Below are 18,325 nucleotides of genomic sequence, written 5' to 3'. Positions count from 1 at the left end.
GGCAGCAGTGTCTGGATCTCCAGGGTCACAGAAACTTTTATGTGGTCTTGAAGTCAAAAGTATTAGTCAAGACGTAACTGGGAGGAAGGGGTGTTCTTGACTAACAGAGTCTCCAGTGGATTATTTTTCATTTAGGGACTTTTGATACATAAAAAACATGTTAATCAAAATTTTATATTCATCATATGCTATCCTTTTGATTCTCATTTTATTTCATTTTAATTTTGTTTTATATTTATTATATTAATATCGCTGCCTAAGACAAAAAAAACTAAATTTTTTTTTATCATATGCCTATATACTCCTCCAAATCCTACCCCTTGGCCTACCATCAAGATGTAACTATTACATTGAGATTTGTGAGTATCAGACCTGCTGTTTCACTTTGCCATATATGTGCCTATATTATAAAAGCATATTAAGCAGGAAGTCTCTCTGGTTAAAGTTTCCCCACAGAACATCTCCTCATTTTAGCACCCACACGTAACAAAGCTTAGATATCTCTCCATACAGCACATGTTGGGTGATATTTATATCAAAAATATACATTTATGCACTTTCCAAAGGAATTGTACCAAGTTAAACTCAAAACAGCAATGTATAAGGGATCCTATTAATCCATATCTCCTGCAACTCGATATTATGTTTCTAAATTTTTTCCATTAAAATGCGTATAAAATGATGTGTTATTATGGTCTCAGCTTGCAGTTCTTAAATTATGAACAAAGCAGCACAGAGTATGTGTTTTCTCATATATGAGGGGCTTGTTCAAATATTTTGCCCATTGTTTTGTCATTATGGATTTGTGACTATTGTTTATATATTCTTGATATTAATACTATTAGTTAAAAGTGTTTAAAATATTTTCCTCTAGTTCTCTTTTCCTTATAGTATTTTTACGAACATTAGTATATAATTTTAGCGTAGAAGAATGCTTTTTCTTCTTTGTACACAATTTAGTATGCTTTTAAAGGAACCTTGTAATAGGCAGCCTGCAAGATGGCCCCCAATAATTCTCACCTTCTCGTATTCATGCCTTTGGACAATCTCCTTCTTGATTATGTCAGGTTTGGTCTATGTAACCAGTGTGTGGCAATGGAAGTTGAGCAGCGCAACTTCTGAGGCTAGATCATACAAGGCATTACTACTTATACTTGTTCGCTTATATTACTGACTCTAGTGGAAGCTGCCCACCACAATGTGAGGACACTCAAGTAGCCATTTGGGGATTTCTATGTGATGAGAAACTGAGTTCTCCTAGCAGTATTCATTACCAAAGTGCCAGCCAGTTGAGTGAGTGATCTAGAAAGTAGGTACTTCGGCTCTTGTGAGGCCTTCAGATAATTGTTGTTCCAGCCACCATCTTGACCAAAAGACTTTCTTTAGGATATTTTGAAAATAGAAGGTCATAATTTTAAAAAAGATACTACCTTATAAATCTTCTAACAGACAAAAATAATAGTTTCTGGAAGAAGACATGATTGTGGAGGGAAGTAAGAAGAAAGGAAAGAAAAAATCGGATAACAAATGACATAAACAGAACAAAGGGAAGAAGAGCTCATGTTATCATTAGGGGAAAAGAAGAAACCAGAAGAAGAATGATTATAAAGATAAAGGCATCTGAATATTTTCACGAACCTTTATGTCCCAAGGATTAACGGTAAATTACAAGACAAAAAGTATCATTTCATGAAGGGTTACAATTTCAAAAGTTCTGTGACTAAAATTCCACTTATAGGTAAATCTTCTTCATCTCACATATTGAGTTTCTATTAGTATCACAGAAAACATCATTCCAGCCCCATCCTTTAGGTGTCCAGAAAACTATTGAAGCACATTGCTCTGCAGAAAAATTGGGCTCATTGTGGTGCCAGAACCTAGGGGGAAAAAAGGGCAGAAACACTTCTTCAGTGAATGAACAGCAATTAATTAGAAAGTATACAGGTTTGGGGTTGACAAAACGGGGTTCAGGATGAGAGACCATGACAATGACTGCTGCTTCTTATACTGGCCTCCTCAAAATCCTCTAGCGGGGGACTCAGTTTTTCACCTGCTCCTCTAAGAGTCCACTGCCGGTTTAAAACAAACACTCTTGGAACTCTTGAACCTTTCCCCTGCTATTGAATCTTTACTTCTATCACTTTAACCTCACACAGGTTATCAAACAATTCCTTTCTTGATAGCACGTAATAGAAAAGCTGCCTCCTGGCATCACATATTCTTATCACCTTTCTAAGCTTCTCTCTTCTTCTGGAGCTGCAACAGATGCAATCTGTGGTAAGGCATGGGGTATCACATATAATTTTGGGAATTAAAAGACCTGCCTTTGCTACTCACTAATATTGTTATTGAGTAAATAATTTAATTTCCCCAGGTATTAGATTACCCATCTATAAAAATGGGAATCATAATAAGGTCCCTAAGAACTCATAAGATTGGGAACAGCAGATGGCAGAATGGTTACATTGCTGGAGTCCCACGTAGTCGACCGTGGGATCCGGTGACTTAAATTCACCCCAGGTGCATGTGCATGTGCACCCAAAATCCTGAGAAGAGAATGGAGAAGGTATTGCAGCATGGCCATCCCCCCTGGTGTAGGGATGATAAGAGAACCATCCTGGAGTCAGATATATATGAAGGTAAGATCCAGTTTCTTATCTTATTGGTTTGTTGATTTTGACAAGTTATTCCCCTTTTTTCTATAAAATTAGTTTTAAAAAAGAAGTTTCAATGATGTTTAATTGAGATGATGCATGCATTTCATAAGGACTTAATAACTGTTATCTCTCTCTTTTTTTTCTTTTTTTTGGAGAGGTTTTTGCTAAAGGGCACATACACTCGCCAGACATACAGAGAGAGACAGAGAGACAGAAAGGGAGAAATCACCCCCCAGGTGGGATGGCCACGCTGCAATCCCTTCTCCTCCATTCTCCTCTCGGGATCTTGGGCATGCATGCACATGCGCCCAGTGTGAGTTTTAAGCCATCGAGTCCGGGACACGAACTGCGGTCGACTACATGCGAGTCCAGAGACATAGCCATTATGCTAACTGCTGGTCCCAATAACTGTTATATCTCTTATTGTCATTATAATCATGTATGTTAATATTAAGAACCACTGCTAACAAAATTTTTCACATTATTTTTGGAGAGATTTTTGCTATAGTGTGTGTGTGCTCGCCAGAGAGACAGAGAAACAGAAGACGAGAAATCATCCCCAGGAGGAATGGCCACCCTGCAATCCCTTCCCCTCCCTTCTCCTCCAGGGCTGTTGGGCATGCATGAACACGTGCTTGGCATGAGTTTTAAGCCGCTGCGTCCGAGACTCGAACCACAGTCAACTACATAGGAGTCCAGCAATGTAACCATTACGCCATCTACTGGTCCCATATTTTCCACAACTTTCTGTGTGAAAAACGTGTTGTGGTTCATTACTCTAGGTCTGTACTCACCTGCCATTATTCTTGAAAGGTGTCTGATCAACCCATTGCCAGTTGTTATCGCCTTGTGGATCTGAGAGCCCCAGGAAATAAGAAAGTGACTTATTCAGGTGCTGGACAATGAAATTCTGCATGAAGAAAAGAAGGAGTCATTCTTTAGAATCTCCAGATTCTAAAAGTAAGGGTTCTCCATGCTATTAGAGCTACTCCAGAGAAAACGGAAGGTGCAAGGAACTGTCACATGAGGGCACTGAGAAAAAGAGCAGGCCCAAAACACTGATAGCACCGAATAGAAGAAAGGGTCCTCCCCATGGATTCCATTCTCAGGTAGAGGTGTATTTTCTTTACCAAGAGACAAAATTGATTCTAAATGTGCATAAATTCATTTTTGTGCTTTTAATTATCACAGATGTTGTAAAGCTTACTTACATGTGTAAACATGACTGCGTCAAGAAGTACTCAGATGAAACATTATTTCTGGGTATGTCTAAAAGAGTGTCTCTGGATAGACTTTCTGATAGGCTTGTAAAGTAGATTGCCTTCCCCAGTTTGGGTGAGAAATCAATTCAAACTGCTGAAGATTTGAAAAGGACTAAAGTTGGAGAAAAGGGGACTTCACCTTGGTTTGCTTCCTGCTGCTTGCTAGAGCTGAGACATCAGTCGACTAACTGTGGACTAGGATTTACATCACTGGCTCCCATGGTTCTTAGTTTTTTTGTTGTTGTTGTTATTCTAGAGGTTTTTGCTATAGGGCACGTGTGCGCACCAGAAAGACTGAGAGAGACAGAGAGACAGAAAGTGAGAAATCACCCCCCAGGGGGAAGGCCATGCCACAATCCCTTCTCCTCCATTCTCTTCTCAAGATCTTGGGCACACATGCACATGTGCCCAGCATGAGTTTAAGCCACTGGGTTCGGGACTCGAACCACGGTTGACTACATGGGAGTCCAGCAATATAGCCATTACACCAACTTGGACTCTGAACTTGGACTACACCACCGTTGCCTTTCCTGAGTCTCTCACTTGCGGGTGGCAAATTGTGAGACTTCTCAGCCTCTATAATTATGTAATCCAAGTTCTCACAAAAATGCATATGCACATACATATGTGTGTGTGCATATATATATATATATAATATGTATATACATATATTTTATATATATATATATTTCTGTCTTATCTGATTTAGAGTGCTGGCAGGAAAGATAACATATTTCAGATGCTTGGTGGCAGCCAAGAACAAAGGCAAGCACTGAAGCTTCTAGAAAGACGGTAACACCACAGACAGATACCAGGGAGAACAAAAGACTATACTAAGTTTTTGAAGAGGAAACCAGAAAGTTATCTGGAAATCACATTCACAAGTCCAGAGAATATGCATCACCAGAAAAGATTTGAAAGACCCCTAGAATCTATAGCCAGGCTAATTAGTGAAGATATTTCCTTGTATGAAGCCATTCATTCATTTAACAATTAAAAAGGTAGCTGGGAATTTTCTACAGTCAGGCTAATTAGTGAAGATATTTCCTTGTATGAAGCCATTCATTCATTTAACAATTAAAAAGGTAGCTGGGAATTTTCAGATTTATTATTTATTTAATTTTATTTATTATTATTACTTTTAAATTTGCTATAGGGCACATGCACTCATCAGAGATAGAGATAGAGAGAGAAGAAAACTGAGAAAGCAAGCTGCCAGGTCTAGGATTTGAACTGCAGTCTGCCATCTGGGAGTCCAGCACCTTTACCACCACGCCATCTGCTGGTCCCTAGTAGCTGTTTTATAAAATGCCCAATCTCAGCAAAAGGTTTCAAGGCATATAAAGAAATAGGATAACAAGGTTAAATCAAAGAAACAAATCTCAAGAAAGAGATTCTAAAAAAAAAAAAAAAAAAAATTGAAGGGATGTGTGAATAACTTGAAAAAGATTTTTGAATTGCAAAGGTAAGATGCTCAATGAGCTAAAAGGAAACACAAATATACAACTAAACACAATGTGAAAAATAATGCACAGAGAGAACTACAAAAACCAGAAACTTCAGAGCTGAAGAATACAACTAAATTAAAAATCCATGAGAGGGGTAAAACAAAAGACTGAGACAAGCAGAAGAAACAAGCAGGAAATTTGAAGATGTACATATGAAATTATCGTGTCAGAGGAACAAAAAGAAAAAATACAAAAAGATAGAAGGAGCCAAAAGAACTTTACGAACATCATCCAGTGGACCAGTGTATTTATTATGGGAGTTGTAGAAAGAGACTACATAGAAAACGGAGAGGAAAGCCTATTCGAGGAAACAATGGCCCTACAACGTCCCATATTTGAGAAAGGAAATAGACATACAAATTCAAAAAGATCAACTCTAACCAGGAGAAGTATAAAGAGACCCAAGCAATGGCATATTTAATCATGATGTCGAAAGTCATGAAGAGAGAATCTTAAAAGCAAAAGAGAAACTTGCTTATTGTGTACAAGATAGTTCTCATAATTATCAGTAGCATTTCTCAGTAGAAACCTTTTAGGCTAGAAAAATATGATGATACATTCAAAGTACTGAAAGAAAAACAATTCTGCCAATTAAGATACTGTATCTCAAAAAACAATTGTCATTCAAAAGTAAAATGAATAATTTCCAAGATAAGCCAACACGGAGAGAGTTTATCACCACTAGACCAGCCCTAAACGTGCTAAAAAATGCCTCAAGTGGAAATAAAAGGATTGTGGACAGAATTGTAAAAGTGTAGGAAAGCTCCCTGGTAAATATATAGGGGCCAGCAGGTGGCATGGTGGCTGGGGTGTTAAACTCCCACATGGCTGACTGTGGTTCAAGTTCTGGACCTGGTGGCTTGCTTTCTCATTTTTCCCTCTCTCTCTGGTGAGCACACAAGCTCTATGGCAAATTAAAAATAATAATAATAATAAAATTTAAAAAGTAAATATATAGACAAATGTAACACTTGTAACATTGTAATCTTAGTATACAAATCAATTTTAATTCTGATACAGAATTTAAAAGGAAAAACTATATAAATATTAAAATATAAATATTTTATAAAACATGAGAATAACTATAAAAGCTATGACAATGAATGCACAACATAAGTAGATGTGATTTGTGGCATCAGTAACACAAACGGTAAGAGAATATTAAAGAATAGAGTTTTTGCATGCAATTCAAGTTGTTATCAAAATCATCTTAAATTTTCATAACTTTAATATGCTTTATGAAATCTCCATTATAGCCACAGGGAAATACCTGCAAGAGGTACACAAAAGGCAGTGAGAAAAAACCTTCACGGTTTGGATAATTGCTTTTCTCCCAAAGGTTCATGTTTTTAATTTAGATGTCCCAAAGAAGTCTATCTTGGGACTTGATTATATTGTAGAGGTGTTTAGTGAAAATTCCTTCATGATATCCCAGAGTTGGGCTTTTGGGACTCTGATAATGTCATCAGGGCAGTGTCCCTACGACCGAGTTCTGGTGGGTCTATTAGTAGAGAGAATAAAACAGAAACGATGGACTGCCACTCTCTCAAGCCTGTCCTCTGCCATGTAGGTCAGTCTTACATCTTTGGACTGTCCGGCCACCAGAATCATGAGTCAAAACAAGCCTCTATTCTCTTAAATTCACCTAATTTTAGGTATTCCTGTTAGCAGCACACACACACACACACACACAAATGGACTAAGTATAAAAACATCACTAAAGAAAATGGGTAAAACATAAAGGAAAGCAGCAAGAAAGAAAAAGAGAAAGAAAAGACTTGCAATATATACAGAAAACAATGAACAAAACATAATAATAAATGATAAAATGAAGATAGAAAGTCCCTCTTTATCAATAACTACTTTAAACATAATGGATTGAACATAATACTTAACAGAAAGACATATTAGCTTAACAACAACAACAACCAACGAGATCCAAGTATACGCTGCACAAAAGACTCATTTTATATCTAAAGCTCACATCTGCTAAAAGTAAAAGGATAGAAAAAAAAAATTCCAGACAAACATTACCCAAGAAAGAGCATGAGTAGCCATATTGATATCAGGCAATATAACATTTAAGTCAAAAAGTGTCATTAGAGACCAAACAGGAAGGTATAGCAACTATAAATATATATGTACCCAATATTAGAGCTCCTATATATGAAAATCAAACATTGGCAGAAGTGAAGGGAGAATAGCACCACAACATTAAAAACACTTACCTAGATTAACTAAGAAAAAGTGGAAAGGATTGAAATGACTAAAATGTGAAATAGGGGACATAACAATTAATGTCACAGAATTAAAAGAGATTATATTATTATGAATAATTATATGCCAACAAATTAAATAACCTAGAAGAAATGAAGAAATCTTAAAATATACTTCCTACAAACCATATGAGGCAGAAATACAAATATAAACAGCTCATATCTAGTAAAGAAATTAAATCAATAATGAAGACCCACACAATAAAGAAGAAGGTTTCACTGGTGAATTCAGTAATACATTTAAAGAAGAATTAACACCTATCTTCCTGAAACCCTATTAAAAAAATTAAAGAGGAGGGAGCATTTCCAAACTTGTTTTATGAGACCATCATTTTTCTGATATCAAAAGTACTGCAGGGACCAACTATCGGTGTAATGGCTATGTCACTGGACTCCCATGTAGTCCACCGCAGTTAGAGTCCCAGATCCGGTGGCTTAAACTCACGCCGGGTGCATGTGTATATGTACCCAAGATTCCGAGAGGAGAATGGAGAAGAAGATATTGCAGCGTGGCCATCCCGCCTAGGGAGAGATTTCTCGCTTTCTGTCTCTCTGTCATTCTGGCAAGTGCACACACCCTAAAGCAAAAACCTCTCCAAAAAAAAAAGTACTACAAGAGAAGAAAACTGCGTACCAATACAGTGAATATTGATACAAAACTCCTCAGCAAAATACTAGAAAAAAATTCAACAGTTTATCAAAAGGATTATACATAGTAATCAAATGGGATTTATTCCACGAATGCAAAGATAATTCAACATATGAAAGTCAATCAGTGTAATAAACCAGATTAATAGGATAAAGGAAGAACTGCATGATTATCTTAAATGACAGAGAAAAAAACAACTGTCTAAATTCAGTAGCCTTCCATAATAAAAATACTCAGCACACAAGGAACAGAAGGAAAGTTTCTCAACATAATAAAGGTCATTTATGAAAAACCCACAGATAACATCTTATTCAATGGCAAAAAAAAAAAAAAAAGAGAGAGAGAGAGAGAGAGAGAAAAGAAGAAGGAAAGCTTTTCTTTTAAGATTTTTTTTTTTGGAGATTTTTGCTCTAGGGCATGTGTGCTCGCCAAAAAGACAGAGACAGAAAACAAGTAATCACCCCCCAGGGGGGAAGACCATGCCACAATCCCTTCTCTATTCTCCTCTCAGGATCACACATGCCCAGTGTGAATTTAAGTCCCTGGGTCCAGGACTTGAACTGCGGTTGACCACATGGGAGTCCAGTGACATAACCATTAAGCTAACTGCTGGTCCCTTCTTCTAAGATTTTGAACAAGGCAAAGGATCTCTAGTTTCATTATTTCCTTCTCCACAGTAATGGAAACTTTAGCCAGAGCAAACAGGCAAGAAAACAAAAGTTATTTAAATTAGAAAGGGAAAAGTAAAATTGTTTCTGCTCAAAAATGGCATGATATTACATGTAAAAAAAAATAAAAATTCAGAAAATTATAACTAGGAAACAAATTTGGCAGACTTGCAAGATATAAAATCAGAATTTAAAAATAAGTAGAATTTTGGGACCAGCAGGTGGTGCTAGATTCCTACATAGCAGACCATGGTTAGAGCCCCAGATCTGTTAGTTCGAAAATCACGCCCAATGCATTTGTGCCCAAAATCCTGAAGGAAAATAGAGGACAAGGGGTTGTAGCATGGCCATCTCCATAGAGGTGATTTCTCATTTTCTCTGTCTCTGTCTCTCTCAAGTCAGCACGCGCACCCTATGGCAAAAATGTTAAAAAAAAAAAGCAACATTTCTATATGCTAACAATAAACAATCTGAAAAGGAAAATTTTAAATAGCCCCATTTATGACTGCATTAAAAAAGAATAAAATCTGTGGGAATAAACTTAAACTAGGAAGTGAAGTGAAGGAGCTATACTCTAAAAACCATAAAATAGTAATGAAGAAAATCAAAGAAGACAATTGAATGGAAAGACATCCTACATTTATGGCTTGGCAAACTCAAAATAGTTCAAATGTTGGGACCAGCAGTTAGCGTAATGGCTGTGTTGCTGGACTCCCACGTAGTCGACCGTGGTTCGTGTCCTGGACCCGGTGGCTTAAAACTCACGCCGGGCGCGGGTGGGGGCGTGCCCAAGATCCCAAGAGGAGAATGGAGGAGAAGGGATTGCGGTGTGGCCATCCCCCCTGGGGGGTGATTTCTCGCTTTCTGTCTCTCTGTCTCTCTCTGTCTGGCGAGCGCACGCACCCTATAGCAAAAACCTCTCAAAAAAAAAAAAATAGTTCAAATGTTCATACCATCCAAAGGAATCTAAAGAGTCAAAATAATCTTTGTCAACATCCCATGCCATTTTTTTAGAAATAGAAAAAAATATATAAAATTTACATAAAATCTAAAGAGACACCAAATAGCCAAAATAACCTTGAAAAAGAAGAACAAAGTTAGAGGTCAAACATCTTGATTTCAAGACTTATTCCAAAGCTACAATAATCAAAATAGCATGGCACTGGCATTAAAACAGACCATATAGACCAATAGAGTAACCAAATTGAGTCCCCAAATAAACCCTCACATACACGATCAAATGCTCCACAACAAGGTGCCACAACTCCATAGTGAGGAAAGAGCAATCTTGTCAACAAATGATGCTGGGAATATTGGATAGAGATATGCAAGAGAATGAAGTCGGATCCTTAACTTACACATATACATAAATTAACTAAAACTATTTCAAAGAACTAAGTGTAATACCTGAAATTATAAAATTCCTAAAAGAAAATGAAGAGCTTTATAAAATTGGAAGTGGCAATGTATTTTTAGAGATAACACCAAAACCACAGACAAAAAATAGCAAAAATAGAATGATACTACATCAAACGATAAAGCTTCTGCACAGGAAAGGAAGCAATCAACTAGTATAAGCAGCCCATGGAATGAGAGAGAATATTTGTATGTCATAGATCTGAAAAGGGGTTAATATAGAGAATATAGAAAGAGCTCAGAAGATTGAGACCACATGGAGGTTAAGGTTTGATTCCCAGCTCAGCAGATTGAGACCACATGGAGGTTAAGGTTTGATTCCCAGCTCACACAAAAATGCCGGGTGTGGTGTAGAATTAGCTTCCAACAACAAAATAACACAATGAAAAAGTGAATAAAGGGCTTGAATAAACTTTTATTATGAAGATATCCAGATGACCAACTACTATATATATTAAAAAATGCTCAATATTACTAATCATAAAAGGAACACAATTCAAAGCTACAGTAAAATATCACCTATTCAAACTGCCACCTTGGGAAAGAAAGAAAGAAAAAGAAAGAAGGAGGAGGAGGTTGAGGAGAAGAAGAAAAAGAAGGGAAATCATATGAGGTAACACTTGTGTTAACTTCTTTGTGGTAATCATTTCACGATATAGACACAAGTCATCATGCTGTCAATTTTAAATATATCATTTGTATCTGTCAGTTGCACCTCACTAAAGCGGGAAAAAATAAATAAAATAACAAAAGAAAAGAAAACGTGAATACACCTATAATGGCATATTATTCAGTCTTAAAAAGGAAGAAAATGTCTCATGCTAATGAAGCTTGTCGGCATTATGCTAAATGAAATAAACCAGTCACAAAAGGACAAATACTGCCTATGGTAGCTAAAGTAGTCAAACTCATAGAAACAGAAAGTAGAATTATCTTCAGGGGACAGGAAAATGAGTCATCGCTCAATGGGTAGGGAGTTCCAGTTTTGTAAGAAAGAAAGGTGCTAGAGAATCTATTGCCCGAAAATGTGACTATAGCAAACACTACTAAATTATACTTTCAAATGGTTAAAATATGCTCAGCCGTAGCAGCCCAGGGTAGACATTGCTGCTCAGCAGGTTGAGACCACATGGAGGTTTGAGTCCCAGCTCACTCAAAAATGCCGGGTGTGGTGTAGAACCAGCTACTTGGGAGGCTGAGGCAGGAGAGTGCAACAGAGCAAGACCCTGTCTGAAAAAACAAAGAAATAAACAAAGAACCACAGATACAAACACAGAAAACACAAACACACAGACACAATTTTTAAAAGTAGTTAAGATGGTAAATTCTGTTGTATGTTATTTCCATAATTAAGAAATTTTTTTTGTAAATAAATAAATTTTAAAAAATGACCTGCTCTGCTTCTGTGTTGACCACCACCAAATGTGCCCCCATCTCAACACATTTCTGCTCACTCTTCTTCCAAAAATTCTCTTCATTAATAACGAGGTAGCAGCTGGAACCAAATGACATCCAAGTACTTGGGCAACATCCCCAGACCTTTTCTGTGTTATAGGAAAGAGAGGGGTGAGGGTAAGATGAACCAGGAAGATTAAAGAGGTGTGCTTTGTACATACAAAATTCCAAGGACCTCAGGTTGTTTTCTACAGATGGTTTCTTAATTCAAGTATTTACTAATTAGATAATTCGGGGCCATAAAATTGACTCAATAAACACTCTTTGACATGAAGTCTTCAACATTTACTAAAGTTTACCTGCACATTTCTCTAGATTTTTTTTCTTTTGCCAAAGACTGCTATTTTGTTGTTGTTATTGCTGTTGTTTCATGTCACTTCCGCATCAAACATCGAGTTCTTTCAGAGTTTTAAATGACTAACACAGACGAATTAGAAAACACAGTTCTACTCAATTATCTTGGACAACTCACAGGGCCTTAGTTTTAAAAACAGAAATAGCAATTGCAGAGGTTGGTTATGAGAATTAGAATTATGCCACGTTAGAGTTAATATCTCCACCATTTATTATGTATGTCTTTGAGCAAGTTGTACAACTTCCCTGAGCCTCAGTCATTTCATCTTTAACTGGAGATGGTAGTGCCAATCTCACAGAGGGATTTAGCTGTCCAATATGTGTCAACTATTTTAAAAGGTGCTTAACAGAGAATAATTGCTTGATAAATGCTATCTGTTAGTAATTGGCACACAGTATTAAGCACCTAAGAGTCTTAAGCAATGATCAGTTCTCTCTTCTTTCCCCTTGAAAATACCGGGTAGCCACTCTCCTAATATTAAATCGATAGCCAGTCATCCCCTGGTACATTTGGATTACATATATAATATACATGCATACATATTACATATGTAGTATACATATTTACACCTATATCACTAATTCATAAATTGTTTAGATTTTTTGAGTTTTGACATTTTTTCCTAGTATTTTTCTTTCTTTCTCTCTCTCTCTTTCTTTCTTTCTTTCTTCCTTTCTTCCTTTCTTTCTTCTATTTATTTTAGTTTGACCAGGGTGGGGGAGAGAGAGAGAAAGAGAGAGAAACTGAGACAGCAAGCCGCCAGGTCTGGAACTTGCACCGCAGTCAGCCATGTGGGAGTCCCGTCCCCTTAACCATCATACCACCTTCGGGCCCCAGGTTTTGACATTTAAAAACATTATTATATTATATGTGATCTCCTTCAGTTTATTTTTTCATTTTACATGGATAAGATTCATCAATATTATTCTATGTAGTTCTCTTTTATTTTTTATTTTACTTTCTTATATCATTGCATGTTAAGTGATAAAAAACAATCAATACATTAATACTTTCTTTTATTTCATAGGTATTTGTTTTTTGTTTGTTTTTAGAGTTTTTAGAGAGAAAGATATCTTTGACTTGGTCTCACCATGTCATGTTTCTCTTACCCCCGCCTCCCAGTAAAAGGAACTACGGGCGTGTACCACCACATCATCCTGTCTGGGTGGGCTGGAAATGGAGCCCAGGCCTCAGCTGAGAGTAGCACCATCTTAGCAGCACGTACCACCAGAGCTGAGTCCAATTCTTCCTTTTATAATGGTATCAAATGAATAAAATAGGTAAGCCTAATCTCTATCATTGTAATGTCTTCTGCTTTTAGAAATATAACTTAATTATATACTCTTTTTATTATTACTTATTGCTTTTTTATAATAAAAGTGTATATTAACATATTATTTGAATTTAGAAAGTCTAGGGGAGAGCAGGTGGTAAGGTGGCTAAGGTACTAGATTCCCGCAGAGCTGACCGTGGTTTGAATTTCAGACTTGGAAGCTTGAAAATTATGTTGGGTGTGTGTACTTGGGTGCCCAAAATCCTGAGAGGAGAACGGAGGAGAAAGGATTGCAGTATGACCTTCCTCCCTGGGAGTGATTTCTGACTTTCCCTCTTTTTGTCTCTTTTTGGCGAGTGCACATGCCCTATAGAAAACCATACACACATAACATAGTTTGGCTGACTGTTTTGATGTAGAGGTTGGCTTGGCAACTTGGTTATATGTCACACATTCTGCCACACACTGGTATGCTCCAGCTCTGAGCGTGACAAAAAGTATTAAAAGCTGTCATCAATAAAAGCATTTGTCAAGAAGGTATACTGAGATTAATAAAGTTTATTTTTCCAATTCATTCTGAGAACAGCAGGCTGATGGAGGTATTTCATAAGTGTAAAAAAATAACAAGTGTAACTAATAATTATTTGATAAGCCTTGTTAAAACATTTTTGCTGTACTCCCCAGAAATTGAGAAAGCAAATGACTACTGACTGAGAAATAAATCTTTTCCAAATTATTCTAGCTCTTATTCTTTACTTTCAACAATATTGAAGATTAACCTTAGCAAATTCCCAATGAACAGACCTACAAATGTTTGTTTGCTTTTAGATAGTCTTGTCACACCCCATCCTCATGCCTCAGCCTCACAGGTCACTGGGACTCCAGGTGCATGCCACAGCATCCAGCCTTTACATAGGGCTGGGCATTAAATTCAGGCCTCCCATGTAGTCCTGGCATGAGGAGTGCAGCATTTTAGCAGTGTGGGCTGCATGTATGCGTGGAATATAGTCTTACATGTTCTTATATAGATAAATAAAAATTTCAAAAAATTTGGTTACATTTTAACAAAGCTCTTTCCATTCCTATTTACTTATTTAGGTGAGCAAGATTTATCAGTCTGTGTTGTTAAATTGAAAAATCGAGAATTGATGTTGAAATTTCTCTTATTCTAGCAATAACATTATTCTATCATGGATTCTCTAATTGGAATTTTTAGAAAGCCCAGTTCATTTCATTAAGAGATACACTCCCAATGGCATTTTATTTTATTAGTAATTATTTATCAAAACTTATAACACATATATGATGCTCTAAATGTTGTGTTCTGATCATTGTAACAATAAGTCAACCCAAGGAAATTGTTTGAATGGTCTCCAGTAAATAAAATATTAAATATATAGTCATCTATTGGGTTGTTGAGTCATGATGCATTTTTGCATATAAAAACATAGAAAATTATGTCATGACTTTCTCCACAATCTAATATACATTTAGCAAGCCCCATGGCCTAGTGGTTAAGAGAGTTGAGTCCCACATAGCTGACAATGGTTCAAATCCTGGGCCCAGTGGCTTGGAAAAACACACCAGGCACATGTAAGTGCATGCCTAAAATCCTGACAGGATGGGCAAATGTAGGTGAAGGAATTGTGGCATGATCAATCTTCATTGGAAAATTCTCTCTCTTTCTCTTCCTTTTCCTCTTTGGCAATGCATGTACCTTCTGGCAATTAGAAACATCTGACAACCAAATACTAACATACTTATTCATTTTTATGAATAGATGATGGGTATTGACACTTTGTAATGGTACTTAAGCACTAGTGGGTACTTTATTTATTTATTGGAGAGGTTTTTGCCATAGGGCATGTGTGCTCTCCAGACAGACAGAGAGAGACAGAGAGACAGAAAGCGAGAAATCACCCCCCAAGGGGGATGGCAATGCCACAGTCCCTTCTCCTCCATTCTCCTCTTGGGATCTTGGGCATGCACGCACACGTGCCCGGTGTGAATTTTAAGCCACCGGGTCCGGGACAGGAACCACAGTCAACTACACGGGAGTCCAGCGACATAGCCATTACGCTAACTGCTGGTCCCAAGTGGGTACTTTTTAAAAAAAGATTCAAAGTTTTTATTTTTAAATTCAGTATTTGCAATGTTCCAGAAATTAAAGACTGTACTTTGATACCATGATTCAAAATCTTTAGCTTTCAAATTAAGTTGTGTAAAAGAATAATAATTTTTCAAAATCCTTTTGGAATTTGTAAAGCAAAACAATTCAAACACCAGTGGTCAAAGCAGAGTACTGGTTTAGTGAAGAAACTAATTCAATCTGTGAACCGGAATTTCTCAACACTGAGACTGCTTGGGAAACAAGGATACAAAGCTGATTTCAATTATTTTTTAAATTTAAACAAAATAAAATTTTTATTATTAGTTTTTCATTTTTCATAGTAATATTATTTGAAAGGATGTTGTTACTAAACACACGAGCACACTAGAATACACCAATTTTGAGCTCAACCCTGACCTCTCTGAGAGAAGGGAAAGTCTAGTTAATCGTGAAGTTTACCTGTCACCCTTGTCCCTTCACTGAAGCAGGTTAGGGTCGAGTGAAACGTGTGTAGTTCAGACAGCCTTTTGACAGTTTTGCCATATGTAAGATGATAAGTCACTGTGAGGAAAGGAGAAGGATTAATATCAATCTATTCCTTTGCTATAGCGCTTTAAAGCCTACGTCTGTGCCAAGCTATCTTACCTTCAACCTCCAATGTGCTTTCTCTATGTAAGTCCAGTAAAGGTCATCATGAACTCTCACTTGTTTGTATTCATTTATCTTATTTGCTTATATGTTTGCTCATTCTTTTTCATTTTCTCCACTAGGATTTAAACTCAGTGCTTTCTGACAGTGATTCTACATCAGTTAATCTCAAACATCTACAAAAAGGACTGCCACAAAGTCATCAATAGCTGTTTTGTGGACTCACTAGATGCTTCTTAATTTTAATAACGTGGGGCCAAGTCCATAGGTTGTTTTCATGTTTTCTGAATACTTCAAACTGCAGGTAACTGTGGGGTAAATAATAAGCAAGGGCAGACTTGAAATGTCTAGAGACATTTAAAATGTCTCAAGTGAAAGTTAACTTACATGTCCTGGGAGTGCACTTTGAAGAAGACCTGTTCTCGCTCAGATCCTGACTCCATTCTTTTCTCATGTCTCTTTTGTCCTCCTACTCCTGAAGCTCAACCCTGTCAACTCTGTCAACCTGTCTCTGAGCCCATGTTTTGGGGGCCCTAAATTTCTGTTTCTTTTTGAATAATGAAATAAAAAATATTCTTAAGCTCCTCCTCTCTTGTACTTAACCATGAAAGTGAAATAGAGTCTAACTTTGGTGATGATTCTTTGTGTTTTACTAAAGATGTGGAGATTTATCTGCATCTTCAGAGGGAGTTGCACATATAACGCACCTGACTTTCTCCCTTTCTCCACAGGGATTTAAGCTCTATGCTCTAGGGCAGAGATTCTAGTCAGTTCATCTCAAACATCTACAAAAATGACCACTACAAAGTCTGTTATAAAGACACTTTCATTCCCTTCCTGACTATTGAAGAACTATTTAAAATCACCTTAGCAGGTAACCAAATTGTAGATTGAGAGCAAAAAGTTATTTGAGACATCTCAGATAATGACCTTGGGACAAGTGTTTGGAGGTGCTAGGGCTCAGAAAACAATACCCTAAAAGTTGGCACACCGACACGATGAACGTTCTTAGGAGCTGCGTCAGAATCAAGGTCCCTAAAACCTTGTCTTGTTCTCCCCACTCCAAGTACAAGGAGGATCTTCTCTGGAAGGGACTTACCTCAGGAAGGAAACTTCTTTCCAGTAGAAGTACAACCATCTTAACCGTCTTCCTAGGAAACTCACCAAATAACCAGGAAAGAGGAACTACCCAGAAGAGACTAAAAGCCATCAACCAGACAGACTTTTCATCTATTCTTCGGAAGGCAGCTCCCAGATATTTCTGAAGAAATGTTGTCTGCACATTGAGACAACCTTCGTTCCTACGCAGTTTCAATCCTTACATTCCTAACTTGTTGGCCCCATTCAGCTCCCAATGAAAATAGCTTACTAAGCATTGTGTAAGCATCGGGTCCCTTCATTCCCCAATTTTTCTCTCTCCTATGAAGAGGGTATATATACTTCAACCATTTGGTCCCTCTTAAAGTTCCTATTTTAATGGCTCCTATGAATAGATGTATATCTTAAATAAAGTGTATATACCTTCAAGCTGGGCCTGTAGCTCAAAGTTTAGGACTGCACAGATAAAGCTAGATGTCACCTGATTGATGAGTTTCAATCTCAGCCCTGGTGGCTTGAGAAACAAGGCAGAAGCATGCATGCACATATGCCCAGGATTCTGACTACATGAAGAGTTGAAGAAAAAACTGTGGTGGGCCAGCCTATGGCACTGCATTTAGAGCAGGTAGACCCCAAATGACCAGATCTCACTGCTTGAGCCTGATTTGGAGACATGTGTAGGCAACTGCATTCAGGCCCAAAATACTGAAAAGGGGGAATGGAGGAGAAGGGATTTCACTGTGGCCATTTTTCATGCGTGGGAGTTGCCTCTTCCTCCTCCTCCTTCTCTCTCTCTCTCTCTCTCTTTCTGTCTCTCCCCAGCAAGCACATGCATCTTGCAGTAAATTTTAAAAAAGGATGGACTGTGGTATGACCAGGAGCCATTGGATGGGGTCTGTTTTTATTTAATTTTTTTTTGAGCGTTTTTTGCTATAGGGCCTGTGCCGTTG

General features: G+C 37.3%; 1 protein-coding gene across 3 annotated transcripts in view; it reads right to left on the bottom strand.

Annotated features, from left to right (window-relative positions):
- Nucleotides 1-1,621: 1,621 nt before the first annotated feature.
- LOC102482769 (C-type lectin domain containing 6A) overlaps nt 1,622-18,325 on the bottom strand; it is an 18,688-nt gene continuing 1,984 nt past the window's right edge. For 2 of the 3 annotated variants that reach the window (XM_027771107.1, XM_027771105.1), the window contains 4 exons: nt 16,089-16,190; nt 11,829-11,980; nt 3,452-3,567; nt 1,622-1,877 (listed from right to left, as the gene is read on the bottom strand). In XM_027771107.1, the coding sequence (XP_027626908.1) occupies nt 1,733-1,877; nt 3,452-3,567; nt 11,829-11,980; nt 16,089-16,190 (515 nt within the window). In that variant the 3' untranslated portion in view covers nt 1,622-1,732. The remainder of the gene's footprint in view (nt 1,878-3,451; nt 3,568-11,828; nt 11,981-16,088; nt 16,191-18,325) is intronic. The other variant, XM_027771106.1, reaches the window with a different exon arrangement.

Source organism: Tupaia chinensis, unplaced genomic scaffold, assembly GCF_000334495.1.
Source record: "Tupaia chinensis unplaced genomic scaffold, TupChi_1.0 Scaffold000183_1, whole genome shotgun sequence".
Lineage (NCBI taxonomy): Eukaryota > Metazoa > Chordata > Mammalia > Scandentia > Tupaiidae > Tupaia > Tupaia belangeri.
The sequence above is the reverse complement of the archived record's forward strand: the minus strand, read 5'-3'. Positions and strand labels throughout refer to the sequence as shown.